At 41.0% G+C, this 18,430-nt stretch overlaps 1 protein-coding gene across 1 annotated transcript in view; it reads right to left on the bottom strand.

The window, feature by feature from the left end:
• The window catches only part of ITIH5 (inter-alpha-trypsin inhibitor heavy chain 5), a 76,878-nt gene that overhangs the window by 35,644 nt on the left and 22,804 nt on the right, over positions 1–18,430 (bottom strand). The window contains exons 4-5 of the mRNA XM_041766269.1: positions 17,481–17,582; positions 14,171–14,421 (exon numbers count right to left, since the gene is read on the bottom strand). Coding sequence (XP_041622203.1) covers positions 14,171–14,421; positions 17,481–17,582 — 353 coding nt within the window. The remainder of the gene's footprint in view (positions 1–14,170; positions 14,422–17,480; positions 17,583–18,430) is intronic.

Genomic DNA, 18,430 nt, shown 5'->3' with positions numbered 1-18,430 from the left:
TAAATCTCTTTTAATCTACAAGTGCCCCCTCCCGCTGCCTTTCTTCTAAGGCTACATAAATGTGTTATAAAACTCTGGGTTTTTTGTCCCATGGAATTTCTTACATTCTGCATTTTGTGATTGTTTTCTTGTCCTGTTTTTTAACTTGCTTCTCAATTTCCCTGGTTTCCATCCCTGGTTCACACTGTCACATCTGGGGGATCTAGAAAAAACACGAATATCCAGGCCAAGAGCTCATTTAATTGGTCTGAGGCATAGTCTGGGCATCAAAACTAAAAATCTCCCATATGGGTCTAGTGTGCAGTCAACGTTGAGAACCACAGCTCCATCTTCTATACTTCCCTGTGTTCTGGGAGGAAAGTTAGAGGCTTGCTTTGACAAAGGTCAGTACTACTAACAAGAATACTTCGTGGGTGATGCTGACCACTTATCACTCTTTCACGTCAGAAACACAGTGTCTACTTGTCTGCTTTCAGCTGTAATAAGAAAGATGGTGGGCTCCCAGAGTGTCAATCTGATCACCCATTATAAAGCTCCTCATCAATCTCTTACTTCATAGGTTTACCAGACACTGACAATGTCTGTCTGGCTCCACTATTTCATTAGAACTGCAGAAGGGTGGTGTCTAATTCTATCACTCCTTCCATATTGAAGTCTTCCATAAGAAACACCTTCCCCCACCAGTCATCCAGTTGGCCTAACACACTGCTTGTCCAGAAAGTTGATGGCTCTTTAAAAAAAAAATTCTCCCAAAGTTTCTCCAGCATAAATCTTTGAATATGAGTTAGAATTACAGAAGGATAAATCCATAAATGGATTTTATATGATTTAAGAAAAATTAGTGGGATGACAGAGTAAGTAAAGCAAAAATAGCCCATTTTTTTTACTCCTGACCTTCATTTCCTATTAGAAAAGAAAATTATTTCACAACTACCCACCTTTATAGATCCAAACTCCACCGTGTCTATATATGTAATAACAGAAATTCAAATTTTGTAGCTCTGCATGCAACAAGAGGAATGTAAAAATAAAGTGGAGGATATATAAATATTAGTATACGTGGAGACTTTACCAGGATACTGAATCAAAGCCAGGCTTAAAACTGCTGCAAAGTTTCTGATCTTTTTTTTTTTTTAATCTATCCAAGTTGACACCATACATAGAGTGAGCTGACCAGCAATCTTCCATCCCTAATTAGCTAAATAAAATAGGAAACAAGGCATAATTTGCCCATGGTAACTTGTACTCAAGAACGAACTTCCTCTTGTAAGGGTTTATTTGACATTAAAGTCAAAGGAAGTTTGGACATTTCCTTCAACAGGACAATTATTTTTCAGAGGCAATTTAGGTGTAACCTTAACAGGAACCACAGGGCAGAGCTAATTCTTCTATTATTTGCACCCACCGAGGGCAGAGGATTCAGAAGTGACCAGAAAGCCAGCAAAGAGGAGATTTCATTCTTCTAGAAGACAGCTGTATGAAAGATAACATGCTTCCAAAAGATCTGCCCATCTGAAGGAGCTGGGAAAATCTCAACAGCACGTTGGCAAGTGTCGGCCTCCAGTTCACCAGCATGGTCAATGATGCCTGAGACCCACTCAAGAGGAAGAAGGAAGAAAAGGTTGAAAATGGAAAGGTCTTTAAAAGAGAAGGAAAATGTATGCTCCTCAGAGTCACTCTCTCATTGGTGATTACTGGCAAAGCACCAAGAGTGACAGACATGGTAACACACTTGAGAACCCAGAATCATGAATGAGTCAGATGGACCTGCATTCGATACTGGCTCCATCTCTCATGATCTTTGAGGCTTTGGGCAAGTCACTAAGCTTCAGTTATCTCATCTGCAAAATGGATTTATGGTCTACCAAACTCACACTATTGAAAAGATTGATGCAATGGGCAGTCCCTCCTTATCCCCACCCTTATCACTGGATATACTGTGCTTTTTTTGAATACATACATATGACAAAGTTTAATTTATAAATTAGGCATACTAAGTGAATGATGACAACAGTTAATAATAAAATACAATTCTAGGAACGTATGCAATAAGAATTCCGTGAATGTGGTCTCTCTCTCACAATATCTCCTTGTGTCATCCTCATCCTTCTGGGATGATGTGAGATGATAATATGCTTACATGCTGAGATGAAGCAAGGTGAGTGACACAGACACTGTGATGGAGCATGAGGCCACTACTGCCTTTCCAACCATATGTCAGAAGGAGGATCATCTGCTTCCAGGACCATGAGTGACTAGGGATAATGGTGACTGAGGAACATGAAACCATGGATATGGGGGAACTACTGGACTCAGGCTATCCTGATTCATGATAGGCAGTAGTGCCAGCTAATGCTATTTGTAAACCTTTAAAATATATAAAACAGAAGAAAGGCCAGGGAATTAAATGTAAGACAATGCAACAGATCAAACTTGAATACTATACACAGCAAGAACTACTCTTGTCTATCCAGCATCTCACAGTCATTTTGAGTGGGAATATAGATACAGAAGAGTATACTCTCCATGCTTCCATTTACATAAAGCCCAAAAGCAAGCACAACCTGTCCATGAGACTCAGAAGAATGGTGAAAAATGGTACCTACCGGGGAAGAGTATGGGAGTCTTTTGGGTGGTGAAAATACTGTGTTTTGGCCCAGAAGTAGTTGTCTGGGTGTATACACATGTGAAAATTCATCAAGCTGTACACATGAGATTTACACACTTTATTTTATGCATGCCCCAACTTTATTATTTTAATCTAAACTTGTTGGGAGTTGGATGGCAAAAGAGAATGAACAGGCATTCCCTAGTATGGAATGGAACAGCATTATTTGCCAAACAGAGCCTATCCGTTCTTTTCCTTAGGATAAGTCTGTTAGTGTAGGCATTTATAAGGGGATTAGGTGTATTCAGAGTAATTCCAGCTGGCAGAATTAGGACTGGGGTAGGGTTACTGGGAAGCATTCTTTGTGCAGCATCAATAAGTTCTAGGAAAGATGTCCTGAGGGCAGAGGCAGCAGCACAACCCATCTCCCTGGAAGTGTTCAGGCAAACTCTGGATGGATTGATCACCTGTGGGGATGGTGCAGAGCACCTGTCATGATGTGGTCTGGGGCCAGCAGCAGCAGCATCTGCAAACTTGCTAGAAACACCAATTCTTGGGTCCACCTAGAAACTCTGAATCAGAAACTCTGGAGGTGGAACCCAGAAAGCTGTATTTTAATAAGCCTTGCAGGTGACTCTGGTTCCAGCATGGAAACAATGGTCACGTGCCTTTGGTGTATGTAATTAGGTGGCACTAGATTATCCCCAACTTTAAAATTCTATGTTGGATTCAACCCTTTTTATACTATCAGCATGTACCTACTTTTCCTTGTTCCAAATCTCTCATTGAAATGCTCTTTACAACTCCCCTGAATTAATACCATTCATGGTTGAGTGAAAGTGCTGAGGATTAAAAAGTATAATTTCTCTCTCCATAATTCATTTGACTAGGCTCTTTGATATAAGTCCTGAGAAAGATAGTGTATTATTATTTGGGTTTCCTATTGACCTCTGATGTTTGCTAGTTCATGATGAAAATTCATAAGATTCTTCTAAATGGGCTTCTTTTCTAAGCCCAAAGAGTGGGTTGATTCCTACTTTGGTTAAACACCAAGACGCCTAACCCCTGAGGCTGACTTCCACCCATTAAGTACCAGACAGTCAATGTGACCCAGTGACTTTTCCACAAACTAGCCAAAAAAGAAGAAGAAGAATATGAAGATGGGGATGTAGTAGTAGTAGTAGTAGTAGTAGTAATAGTAGTAGTAGTAGTAGTAGTAGTAGTAGTAGTAGTAGTAGTAGTAGTTTGCTGGGAAAAATTCCAGAGCAATAACTCTAGAAAATAAAAATCCTCTTTTTACTACAAAAGGAAAAAACCTTTTCATCAATGAGGCTAATCTAGGCTGCCCTGGAGTTACTGACCAACATCCCAAACCAGAATAACATTGTTTAGCTTCTCCTTCTGTGAGTTGTGGTTCATACTGCTGACAGCCACAAAACAGCTCCTGAGCACAATGAGCATGATTAGCAGGCCCTGCACAGTCACGGCATGTGTTCTCAACATAATGAAGAGTACAAGGGAAGAGGCTGGGAGCAGACCAAAAGGGTGAGACTCTGACCTACTTTTCTAATGAGAACCCACATGTCATTTCCTTCTCTTGGTGTTCTCTCCTCCATGCCCACTTGGTTAGGGGAAAGGAGTGTGGTATGCAGTGATTTCTCTGATTTGGAGGAAGCCCCATCTCCTCATGCCATCTGCCTGTTTCAATGCAAGCATCAGTCCTCTCATGCAAGACTGTGGCCCACCAGGGCCTCAAGTGCATCCCAGGAAGGTTCACTAACCTCTCTTCAGGTCACCAGCATCCCCAGGATGCACTCTTCCTGTCTAGAGCATCCCCAGGATGCACTCTTCCTATCTAGAGCCCCATATTTTCAAACAAGAAGATACATGTTATTTTAGAAGCCACATAATACCCAAGAAAGTGAGCTCTAGGGTTTGAAAGACAAAATGACTGACTTAATATCTCTGAGCCTCAGGCCCACATGAACTTGACTGGAGTAAACCCATGTCATAGAATCACTGTCAGAATTACGTGCGATCATGATATATAAGGTACTGAGCATGGTGCCTGCACACAGTAGGCCCGTAGTACATATCAGCCCCCAGCCTCTGCTATTTCTGAAGGAGCTTCTGATACTCTTTGACTAGGATAAAAGGCAAGTTATGAAGAAAGAAAATCTCTTTCATTTTAAACTTTTGCCTATAATAGGTTTCTCCATAAAAACAGGAGCTTAGTAAAAATAAAATAATCATTACTTGGGGGAAAAAAGGTAGATCATAGTAAACATTCATAACAGGGAGTTCAAGATGTTTATAGAGAAAACAATCTTTATAAAGTATAATGGAGGTGGTAGCTTCCCAAGATGCCCCTGAAATTATATCAGAATTTTGCATAAAAGTATATCCCGTATGTATTTTTTCTGGACAGAGGGCCCACAACCTTTACTAGACTCGCTAAATTAGAGAGTCTACAAAAGGTTGAGAAGCATGTCCACAAATGCTATTAAATATTCCTCCTGCTGGGGGCGCCTGGGTGGCTCAGTGGTTGAGCATCTGCCTTCGGCTCAGGTCGTGGTCCTGGGGTTCTGGGATCAAATCCAGCATCCGGCTCCCTGCATGGAGCCTGCTTCTCCCTCTGCCTGTGTCTCTGCCTCTCTCTGTGTGTCTCTTGTGAATAAATAGATAAAATCTTTTTTAAAAATCTTCTTGCTGGTTCTATCTTGTAATGACAAAACATTTCATGTACTTTAGAGAACGTGTATACCCTCAGTTTTGTCCTCGAATATATGGATGTTATTCACAAATAAACATCCTCTGCCTAGACAACCACATGGGGGAGAAAAGGAAGTCAATTGCTATGTAACGTGTCTAAAGGTGAAACGATTTTGGAGCAAAGAACCACAGACAAGGACACCAGCTGGAAGCTATGCCCTTTTGGGTCAACTGGGGGGTTTCCTGCCTCTTTCCTGTGGACTCTGGGCCAACACCTGGTGCTTTTACAAAAAGATTTCCAAACAAATATTGCCTGTTCATTTCCCTTGGAAAAGGAGCTAAATTATCTACATTCGTTTATGTAACTGACTCACCTCAACCCCAGTGGGGAGATTTCTTCAGTATAGGGCAGTCAAAAGTATTTTTGAATAATTGGGCAACTACCCTTTGATGGCAGCAACGCAGACAAAATTCAAGCAAATTGGCAGATTGTTAGAAGAAAAAGCGATGAGGAAGGAATGTACAGTATGGCGACTACAGTTAATGATGCCGAACTGCACATGTGACTGTTGCTATGAGAGTAAAGCTTAAAAGTTCTCATCACAGAAAAAAAAAAATTCTGTAACCGTGTGGTGATGGATGTTAACCAGACTTAGTGTAGTGATCATTTTGCAACATATACAAATATAAAGTCATGCAATACACCTGAAACAAATATAATGTTGTGTGTGAATCACACTTCAATTAAAAACTTCTATAGGTGAGGTCTTGTGGGGAAAAGCAGTAAAGTTGAGCAATAAAGATGAGAAGGAATTTGGTTAAATACCTTCATAAGCCCCCATTATTGGTTTTTTTTTGGGGGGAAGGAGTTTTGTCCCCTAGACTAGTAATAGGTATTTTAAATCCTTTTGGCAAACAGCATCATATAGATGTGGTGGCAAGAGTTGGGGTAACACACTAATGCAAGGAGACAGCTGAAAGTTCAAATTCAACTCTATCACCTTATAGTTTCATGAGTCGTATTTGCTCAATCTCTTAGCAAATTTGCTTTCTTCACTAGTTACTCAATGCTCTCTCTTCCCAAAATTATACATTCCTGAGCCTCAGTTTCCCCTCTGTGATTGACCTCCTTGGTTACAGGAGTTGACTTGTTTCACTGATACATTCTACACACAGTTACCCCCTAAAAATATGTGTTCTATCCTTCCTGATATCATTTTGTGTCTGTGGAAGACCTTAAACACTAGCTGCTTTAAGAATCTGAAACTGAACCAAATGGAAGCTTACCAAACATGATGCCAGAGCAGCAAAAGAATCTAAAATGGAGAGATTTCTGCTAAATCCCTCTACATCACCCTCTCGCACAAAGTTGAAACATGACCCAATCGCTGGGAAACCTTCGTGGCATTGCACAGATTCAACCTGACAGAGGGTTTTCCTTTATTATCCAAAATTGCCAACTCTACACACCCTCCAGGGTGACTACTATCAAAAGACAGAAAATAAGTGCTGGAGAGGATGTGGGAAAGCTGGAAACTTTGTGCTCTGTGAGTGGGATTATAAAATAGTATAGCACTATGGAAGACAGGGCGGAGGTTCCTTCAAAAATTAAAAATAGAACTACCATATGATCCAGTATAATTCCACTTTGGGGTATGTACCCTATCAAACTGAAAGCAGGATCTCGAAGATCATGTACACCATGTTTATATAAATAACACTATTCCCAATAGAAAAGACTGGAATCAACCCAAGTGTCCAATGAAACGTGGTCTATACATGCAAAAGAGTATTTTTCAGAAAGGAAGAAGATCCTGTCCTATGCCACGATATGGATGACCCTGGAGGGCATTACACTAAGTGAAAAAAGTCAGTCACAAAAAGACAAATACTGTGTGATTCCACTTACATGACGTAACCAGAATAGTCAAACTCGCAGAGACAGAATGGAACGTGGTAGTTGCCAGGGGCTGGGGGTGGGGCGGAGGGTGGGCAGCAGGGAACTGTCATCGAATAGATATAGAACTTCAGTTTGGGAAAATGAAAATGTTCTGGAGATTGGTTGCACAATAATGTAAGTAAACTCAACACTGCTCAATTGTACACAGAGAAATGGTTAAGATGGTTAACTTAATGTTAGGTGCTTTTTTGCCAGAATTTAAAACTTTTTTAATTGTTAAGAACTGCCAACTAAAAGTTCTTCAAGGGCAGTGACACAATGTCTTAGACACCTTTGGGTTCCAGGCATCTAGCAGAGTTGCCAGGAACATGGTGACAGCTCAAGACAAGCTTGTTCAACATTTAACATGGAGATGATTCAACATGTTGGCACATAGTTGGACAGACCAAGAGGTGATCCCTTCAAGAGGATCATCTTCAGAGTGTTTGGCGGCTGGCAGATACTCTCAGTAACCCACATCATGTGCCACGGACACACCTCTGGCTCCAGCCACAGCTATGTGGATGGTGCCATACGCCTGGACAACATTCCACCTCGTACACCAAACTGAGACAGCAGGAGAAAGGAAGAGATAGAGTGGGGTCTCCCTGAGAAGAGTAGGTTGCTCACCAAGGTCAAGTTAAACAGAGAAGGCCACCTTCCTGGGTGTCTCTGAGCCATCCTGCTCACAGCTGGCCCAGACTGAACTACAGCTCATGTCAGAACAAACAAGATAACACGGTTCTCATATCAGCCTTAAAAACAAAACAAAACAAAACCAACTATGGAGCCAAATGATTCATACCTGAGTAATTTCTGCACTGAACAATGTTGGAAACCCTCACATAACAACCAGATTATTATTTCCTGGCAAATGTACAGAGGCCAAACAGGGCCATTCCCTTCCAGCTGTAGAGTGGAGACTGGACTTGGGGGAAGGATACAGAGCAGCAGGGAGCTGGAACCAGGGGTGAGCCATCAGTCACAATGCAGTCCTTTAATAGAGCAAGAGCTGCCAGATTTAGCGAATAAAAACATAGGATACCTAGTTAAATCTGAATTTCAGATAAACAACAACAAAAAATTTTTTTTAGTTTAGGTCTGTCCCAGAGATTGCACAGGATAGAACCTTCTATCTGAAACTCAACTCTAACTGAGCATCCTATATTTTACCTGGTGATCCAGGGAAAGGAGATCTATGTGTTTGTAACCGGTCATCGAGAACCAAATTCTGCCTTCTAATCTTCCCTTCACAACAAAATAAGAGCAATACCCAAGATCTGGCAAAATTAATCAACTTAAACCAGGAAACGGTTGCATCCTTTTTTTTTTCTTAAGTCCTTGGCCCATATCTCAATTGGATTATTGTTTGTTTGTTTGTTTGTTTGTTTTTGGTTGAGTTGTTAAGAATCGTTTATATATTCTGAACACTAGACTCTTAAACATACAATTTGCAAATATTTTCCCCATTCTGTAGGTTGTCTTTTTAGAATGTATTTTAAGAGCACAAATGGATAGTCTTTAGCTGTCTTTTAGGTTCTTCTATGCGGGGCCTGTTCAAAGATGAACCAGATACTGGGAGAAAATGAAGACAGTTATTGCTGGTCTCCTAGCTCCTGAAACTATAATTTCCTTTTAATGTCAGATTAGGGTGATTTCACATGAGTCCGTTGGTTTTGACAAAGACTAGGAGTTGGGATCACTCAGGAACTCCAGCTGGGAGGCTTGGAAACAGAATCAATAGCCCAGGACTAGTTTTAGAGAACAAAGAAGTGGGGATGAAGCCAAAGAACACTTGAAAACAAGACAGCAATCCTCTGGTTTCCAGCCCTGGTGATTCTAATTCACATGGCTAATCTCCATGCTCCCCAGAAGATCTCCAAAAGCTCCACGGTTGATCCTAATGTTGCACTGGTGTTTGGGACCCATTGAGCCAGGCAAAGAAGCTGTGTGAAACAGGCAGGGTGGAGGTAAACAGTAAAACAGGCTTCAAAATGTAGGAGCCTCTGCTCTCACTGCCGTGGGGATGAGTGTGGAAGAAAAGGAGAGGTCCAAGAAGCCATGGTGGGAATCAAGGAAAGGAGAGAAATTCTTCTGACCCCCCCCCCCACAATGCACTGAATGATCACGTTTCTCTCTTCCAAGAGAAGACGGGATACCTAGTTTAATAAGCTCAAGACCATGCTAGAAAGATTGCACCAACCCCACTGGGATGGCCTGTTGGTACTTTTCCATTACAAGTCCCATCTATATTGATGAACAGAAGTAGCTGCACACGGGAAGAGGTTGTTTTCCACCAACTGTGTGAGCAATCCTATGTTGGCCTGTAACCAATAGTGAAAACATGTTTTTTTTTTTTTTTTTTTGAAAACATGTTTGTGGAAAAGAGGAATGATATACATCTTGATAAGGATCAAAAGTATTCTGAGAGTCCCATGATAGTAAAAGAACAATCTTACTTATTTTAAAAGGTGTTTCTGTAGGTGAAGATCTTGACATAGTTAATGTCCCTAAAGTCTGCTGGTAAGTTCAAAGTAAGGGTCCCCAACATTTATAGAGCAACAGAGTCACCTCGCATGCTTTAAAAAATACAGCTGTCTGAAGAGACACAGCAAGTGGATTAGTGGCTGCCTGGGGCTGGGGTGGGAAGAGGGAGTAACCGCAAATAGATACGAGGATCTTTTTGGGGTGATAGAAATGTTCTAAAACTGGATTGTGGTGATGGTTGCACAACTGCAAATTTACTAAATATCAATGAACTATACACTTAAAACAAGCAAATTTTATGCTATGTAAACTAAACCTCAAAAAAACAGCTTTTTAAAAAGTAAAGAATATAAAGGGCAAACTACGAAACCCATAGAGCCATACATATTTTCGTGGTAGAAAAATATGCAGCATTATTCCTCAGCTTTACAATTAAATAAATATGTCAAAGGCATTGATACATTGCTTGGTTTCCTGTATAAATTCATAAGATATCACACCCAAAAATACAGCTACCTAGGCCTTACCCTGAGAAATCATTCAGCTGTTTGAGGGTAGGACCCAGGCATCTACATCCTTTTTTTTTTTTTTTTTTAACCTCTCCAGGTAACTAAAGGGTATAGCCAGGTTTGAGCATCACTGATTTAAGCAAAACAAAAGAGAATAAAACAGACAAGGCATCTTATTTCTTAATTTATCTCATTCTATTTTATTCCCAGCTATCTGGGACCTTAGCATAAATAAAAATTTTCTGCCAAAAACAATTTGGAATTATGGGAATGGCAGCAATTTAGGTGCCCTGAGACAATAGGAAGTTCAAGATTTTAACACAGGAAGTGAAATAACTAGCCTTGAACCAACCACATACACGGAAGAGCTATCTTGGCGTACACCTTCAGAAGATCACACAACGCATGATGTTCCAGGAAAGTCCTGGTTTCAAAGACTCTGTCCCTGTGAGCTCATAAATCACCAAAACATTTTAGACATGGGGAGGAAGTGGGAGTGGGAGGGCATAAGAGAGAGGGAGTCTTGTGTGTCACTGGAAACCAATTTATAATCTTTTAGATTTTGAGCCATGCACGTGAGTTAACTATTTTTAGTAATCCAGTAAGTGTAATGCTTTGGCCTCCAAATTACATCTCACAGAAGTAGCTTTTATACTGAGAAGGAGCCCATGAAGTTATGGTGCAATAGCTCTGGGCCCAATCCTGATATAACAGACAATTAAATTGATCAAAGGCAGGTTCTGTTGCTTTGAGCCTTTCTTTTCATTCTTACACAACTAGGGTGAGACGTGAAATGTGAATTCACACCCTCAATATTTTATGATCTTCTGTGTACTCGGTTCAATGGGTAAGAGCGTAAAGTTGGGAGTCAGACAGCTCTATGCTCAGACTCTGGTTTGTTCTTTAAGATTTTATTTATTTATTCATGAGAGACACAGAGAGAGGCAGAGACACAGGCAGAAGGAGAAGCAGGCTTACTGCGAGGAGCGCGATGTGGGACTCAACCCCAGGACCCCGGGATCACAACCTGAGCTGAAGGCAGATGCTCAACCACTGAGCCACCCAGGTGTCCCCAGATTGTGTTTCTCACAATAATTAAATATGAGTCCTTGCTCATAGTAAACTCTGTAGACCTTAGCTTCTTCACAAATAAAATGCGGATAGAAAGTACAACCCAAGAGGGCTGTTATAAAGACTCTGTGAGATACAATACAGGAAGTGCTGAACCTAGTACCTAGTAATTCTAATCCAGAAGCGCATCCCTGAGGATGCGATGGGTCCAGCGGTCAGAGATTTGCTTTGAGAAATTCCAGACGTCCGATCCCTTAGCAGCAGCCAGATCTATGAGAGGAATGTCCTGGCAGGGGTCCACCTTCACACAACTACAGCTCATTTTCTGCTGCAAGCCCGGCTCTAGTTTGATCTCTACCCTGGAGTTCTTTTGGTAGCACGCAATAGTGTCCAGACAAAAATCACAACATCCTATGCCTCTTGATGCTGGGGCTGCCACTTTGCAGGGACAGTGACAGCTGAGCACTGAAAGACAGGAATGAGCAGCCAAAAGGGAATAGGTCCACGGCACCTGGCTTGGGTACATACTTGTGAAATCTCCATGCTTTGGAAGGCAAAATATCCGCTTTGGTACAAAAAGCTAGGAAAACAACTTTCTTAAAAATAAACAGATCCCAAGAGATCAATGGTCTGGAAAAATTCCTCCAAGATTCTCACAGGCCCAGAATATAAACAGTAAGCAACTTTTCGGCTAACATTTGTGATGCATATGGCCTCCAAACACATGCACACACCACAACTCACACACATCCCTGAAGAGTCGAGGTGGTTCTGAAAATTAGGCAAAGTGCACACATTTCTTTACTGCAGCAGGACCACTTGAGTAGTGTCCACACAGGTGAGCGCCTCCACACATGGCTCAGCCCCGAGGCTCCCCATCTTAGACACAAGGACCACAGCGGCCCTGCCCTCTCTGAGATCCTAGCAACTGTTTAAAAGACATTGTGTTAAATATCAAAAGGAGACAAAGTCATTGGACACAGAACTGCCTTCCAAGTCACTTAGGACCTATAAGGGGAGATACAATTTGCACAGAAAAAAAGTCAATATGAGGTGATAATGGTAATAATAATAATAATAATAATAACAATAATATACTTAGTTATTAAGCCCTTACTCTGGGCCAAGCATTTCACACACACAAATGCTTTCCAATGACCCTATGAAACAGTTACTGCCCGTGCTTTACAGATGTGCAAGCTGAGTCTTCCAAGGCCTATGTAATTTTGTCCAGGGTTCTAGTTAATAGCCGAACTGAAATCCATTAACCACGCACAAGGTGGCTGGCCTCTAGGACATGAGAATGGTGTTGTTATTATATCTCACACCATTTCTGAAAGTCAGACACCTTAGCGATATTTTTAATTTTCAACATGATCTAGGTTGAGGGTGTCACACTCAGGGTTGGGAATGAACACATAACAAAAGACCTGGATCCCCTTCACAGAACCGAGAACACACTCTAGTCTCTGAGATGAAACTAGTCGCCACGTGGAGAGTCCTGAACTGAACTCCCTGCTGATGAGAAGAAAGCTGGTCTTCTGCACAGTTAACTTAATTTCCACATACCAGCTCTGGGTCTTGACTATTTTCACATTATGTTAAATAACAACATTCTCCTTTTCCCCTCATCAAGTCATGTCTCTACTCTCCTCTCAATCTCATTCCTAAATATTCTCACCCAAGCAGCCTTCTTGGATCCTCTCGATGGACTCTCCTAGTAGCCAAGGAGCTGAGTTCAGATTCTGAAGCACCTGAGTGGCTCAGTCAGTTAAGCATCTACCTTTGGCTCCGGTCATGATCCCAGGTCCTAGGATCTAGCCCCTAGTTGGGCTTCCTGCTCCCTGCTCAACAGGAAACCTGTTTCTCCTTCTCCCTCTGCCCTTCTTCCCACTTCATGAACTCTCTCTCTCAAATAAATAAAATCTTTATAAAAAAATGAGTTCAGATTCTGCATCTTCACCTACTGCTCAGCCATTCCCAGACCTCAACGTCACAGATAATTGAAATCTAGAGATTCCAATCCTGGTGTAACTTTCTGAGATGTCTGTCTCATTATCTGATTTGACATGAAGTTTGACTGGTCTACTTAACGTGAGGCCCAACACCAACGAACATTTAATATAAACTATCAGCTGAAATTAATATAAAAGAAACCTACACTCGGCAGTCCTGGTAATGCACCAAAATGTCCCTGCCCTCAATCAAATGTAGGGTACACAGTTTTGACTATTTAATTTTGGAAAGAGCCTCACACATCATTGAAATGTTTATGTTAGTGTTAAATGTTTAATGTTTCAAAAATGGATTTTTAGAAAAATAATGCTGCAGTCCCTCACCCCCTAGTATAAAAGGATTATTTTATATAACCATCTAGTCTTTTGTCAACTTCACATTTAACAAGCTTAACATGTTTAACATTGCAGAACATATACAAGTGTGTCTCTTTCCCCCATCACATGTTGCACTGTTTTCATAACCATATTTTACTAATCACATTTGTATGGCTGAATATTTAGGATGAGAGAATGTTTTTGCTACTTCAGATGTTATCAGACAGGGATGCACATGTAACACTCCTGATATTTTAGATGCCGCACCTGGATTAGATGCCTAGAAGTGAGATTACTATGTCAAATGATTTAAATATCTTTGAATCTCCAGATAGGATCAGCTTTAAAACAATAACAGCAACTATACAGGGCACTGCCTTCTTGTTGCTATTTTTCTGATTCTCACAAACTCTCAGAGCCTTTGTTGAAGGGGTGCCATTTGTTTTATAGATCTCTCTAAAGTCAACACCCAGCTCTGAGTTAGCAGAGAAGATCCAGCAATTGCACTCACCTTCCCCTCTCCTGCTGCCCTTCTGCCTGATGTGCTGTAAGGGCAGCACCTCCAGAGACTCAAGGCCTGATCTCTCCAGAATGTTCACTTCCACCATCAGCCTCCCCACCAGCTGCTGGGGCCGCACGCTGATGATGTGCTCATACTTCCCCAGCCGCCTCTGTAAGAGCTCTTCATAACTGAGGAAGAAGGCAGCTTTGTCCTTGCTGGGAATGACCACAGAGGCTCTGAACATTTCCGTCCCCTTCTCCCTGTAAGGGCGAGAAAAGGGAGCACAGGGTCAGTTCGGAGAGAGCCAGGTTCCCTTAATCCCCTCAGAGCACTGGCCACTTTCTCAAGAGGGTCCTTAGGAGAAAAACTATGGACTAGTCTTGGGAAGAGAAGCAAAGCCATGCACTAGAAGAAGGTTGTTATAAAGGTTCAAGGAATACTGAAGAGGACAAAATTCAAAGGCTGCTGAACTTCCCCACCTCTCCCTGAGTCAGGCCTGAGGGGGCAAAAGGGAAAGGGCATATTGAAATAGGTGAACTCCGGGAAATGAGAGCTTTGGGCTCAAGGCATGAATTGCATTCTTCTCCTTACAGGAATGGCCAAAGGAGCCTGACATCTGCTGTCACTTTAAAATAGCTAATCCATTAGGTTTTTACACTTGGTAAAGTTTCGTGAATAAGTAAAGAATAAAGGATTGCACAGCATATCAAAATACAAACCATTCCAAATGTTCTCAGTGCTTGGAGTGAAGGTTCTCTGATTCAAGATGGCAGACTGCCCATAAAAAGAATAGTAAAGGATTAAAGCAAAGGGATGAGTGGTAGGGGCAAGCATCAGTGGGTACGGCACTTAAAGACATTTCTGGAAGATGCAGAATTCAGTAGGTCAGACTATGTCGGAAAGGATCAAGGTGCAAACCATCTACAGAACATCAGAGAGATGGCAGGGTCTGGCTCAGCATTCGATGTGAGTGGGAAGGGCACCAAATACAGGAAGGAGAGCTCCAAGTCCATATATGAATGAGTGACTAAGATGACAGGCTTCCTACACTCCTCTTTCTCAGAGCTAAAAAACAAAACAAAACAAAAAAGAAAAAAAACAAGCAAAACAAAATAAAACAAAAAAACCCACAAGTATTAAGATGGAAAAGCTTCACTGAGAATGGAAAAAATGACCGAAAAAAGACTGACACCGAAACGAATTATAATCAACTCTCAGGACATCAGTTAGAGGAAACACAGAAAAGGAGTGGTATTAGACCACATTAGATGCATCATCAGCAATGCCAGATGTTATAAGACACTGAGAGAAATGTCTTTACAATGGGGATGACAAATTATTCTCAATCTTAAATTCCATATACAGTCAAAATATTACTCAAAGTCTTCGAAAGTTTGCCTCTCACACATCCATCTTGGGGAAGTTACTTCCAGCAAAGTAAAAGTGAAAAACACGGAATACAAGCAACCCAGAAGAAAATGAAGAGAAATCCCAGGGTAAGTATTACTGACAAGGCTGCAAAGCAATGGCAGTATTCCATGGACCTGGACACACCATTCTTCCGTGATTGACAGCCCTGAAATCAGGCTGTGCCTCCCAATCAGTGATCCCTTCCAACTGCTGTTGGCAGTAACATGGATGTCATTGTTTGCAGAAACTCAGTCATAACTATTCATTTAGACACCATTTCAAAATGGTGTTAATAGTGACAAAATTAAATTTTATGTCATAAGAAAAAAGAAAGACAATTTAAAACTCCAGGAAACACAGAAATGCTTATATTGTAATCCAACTAAACTGTGGCATGATTATGAACAGTTTACGAACTATGATGAAAGATATTCTTCATAAAACTCATCTGATAAAGACCACTTGAGATCCACCAACAAAATTAGGTTTTAGTAAATTGCTGCAGTAAGGGAGACTACATACCAAACGCATCATGGAGAATTTCACCAAAGGCAGATACAAGGTAATATCATAGGATTAGAGGAAAAGTGGCGTGTAGATAAGGTTAAATGAAGCAATGTTTGGAGGCTCGAGAAAAAGCAGGGCTATGTGTAAAGTGTTAGTATCACCCTAGACTGAGAAGCAAACTTGAGGTTTTCTGTCCTTAGGAATTACAAAGCTAAGATAAAGGTGGACTTTTGTGTCCAACGATGCCTTATCTGAAGCTGTGGACCTTGGCTGCTTTTTGTATCAAAGTAAACCCATGACTCACATCTTCCAGGCAAGAGTAAGATGTTCCATCCTCGCTAATAGGATTTCCAACAGTAAAATTTCTGACGTCTATGATGTTAGAGAACAAGCTTTCTCAAAACTACATCCTTTTATTAATGAACAAAAACAGGTTCCCATGTTCACACCACCTTATCTGGATACCAAGATCATTTTTCTTCAAGGGGAACACATCACTTTTCTTCAAGTGGGCTGGCAGAGAGGGAAGTAGAATCTTAGGATACCAAGTGGCTCTGCAGTTAATGCCATTTATGTAATCATTAAAAATCAAATACTAGTTATTGGTTTTCAATGTTTAGATTCACGTTATGGACAAAATAAAGAAACATATCATTACAGATCAAAATTTAAATGTTGGCAACTCTGACAGTGCAGAAGTAAATAATCAGGTAAAAACGGACGAGCAGTGGAAATGGGAAAGGAAAGGTAGGGTGTCAATGAAGGAGAGGGGATTATCATTTAAGATAGTAGGGCTAGGCTAAGATAGTGTAACATGGTTTACAATGATGGAAGAAGAGATAAGAATGGAAAAATGTGGAACTCAGAGGGAGGGTGGCAGTGTTGCATATATGCTAAACCCTCTTCCTTCACAGCAGAGAATCAACAGATAATGTCTGATTTCTATCAAGAAATTTAAAAAAAAAAACAAGACTACCATAAACTTTAGAGTTAGAGAGGTCATACAAAAACAAAACAAAACAAAAAACCCACACACAACTACAGAAGTATCAGAAGTGGATGCTTCTAGGAAGTGAGACCTGGGTAGTGGGAGTGGTAAGATGTTCCTTTTAATTATAAACCCTTTCCTGCTATATTGTTACCTATATATATTTAATTATTTACTGCCTGCTAAAAATAAAAAAGCAGATAAATACTTAAAGGAAGGGAAGAGAGCAAGATGGGTGGGCACAGGAGCAGAATATGTGACATGTTGCTGAAATGGATTTTTTTTAAGTTCAATTTTTTTCATTACTGGATTCAACACATGTAAAATCACTGTGTCAAAATGTTCTAGATGTTTCTAAATGGTTTCCTTCCAAGTTGAAGTGGATTTTTAATTCCTTAATTAGGTGGCACTTACCCATTATCTTCTGAGGTTTTATTTCTTTTCTCTTTTACCTTATCACCATTTTTCTTTTCTCTCTCTGTAATTTCTCCCTGAAACACCTGGTCTCCAAGGAGCCTGAAACACAAGAGACAGCCATGTTACTGGCTTGCAGTTCCAAGACAAATTCAGACATGGATCTCATAACCATGACAACCCTAGAAAATATTTTTATGTGACTCTTGGATATGCAGAAAGAATGCATTCCAGACCAGGGCACTACTCTTGAATCATTCATTTCATTCTAGGGCAATTTTCAACAGGTTCAAATAGTCAGGGTTGACCCATGGTGCCTCTCATTGCCCCAGGAGGAAATAAGATCTGCTCAAACAAATTTCCTTGAAGATTCACCAGCTTAAATTTTGCCCACACCCAAAATGAAACCCAAAAAATCCACCCTACTTTCTATGTCTTTGCCTCCTAATTCAGAAGAAAAGAAGAAATATGGTTGACTTTATATATCACAGGGATCACACTATCTCATCATTCAGGTCTCATCTTAAGCACTGCCTCTTCTGAGCCACCTCCCCGATTCCTCCCTGCCTAGACAAGCCCCTCTCCATCTATCTTAAAGCGCTTGCTTACGGTTTGAAATGATCTAATCTATTGATTTGCTTACCTACTGCAATTTCTGCAGCAGAACAACACAGTCTTTTTCATAGAAGTATCCTGGTCGCTTCAAAGAGTTCCTGACCCAGAGTGGGCACGTGTTTGTTGGAAGGAGAGAAAGAAAGAATACAAGAAGGGGAATGGAAGGTGGGAAGAAAACAGGAACAGAATGAAAGAGATGGTGGAAAGGAGAGAAGGAGGAAGAAAAGAGAAAGGGAAGAATGAAGTTAGAGAACGAGGAAGGCAGAGAGTCACCCTTGTGAGCCACATGCCACCTGCTGAGATAAATCCTCATGCCCGAAGGCTGTGGAGCTCAC

Source organism: Vulpes lagopus, chromosome 8 (assembly GCF_018345385.1).
Source record: "Vulpes lagopus strain Blue_001 chromosome 8, ASM1834538v1, whole genome shotgun sequence".
Classification (NCBI taxonomy): domain Eukaryota; kingdom Metazoa; phylum Chordata; class Mammalia; order Carnivora; family Canidae; genus Vulpes; species Vulpes lagopus.
Note: the sequence above shows the minus strand (reverse complement) of the source record. Positions and strands in the feature narration are given on the sequence as shown.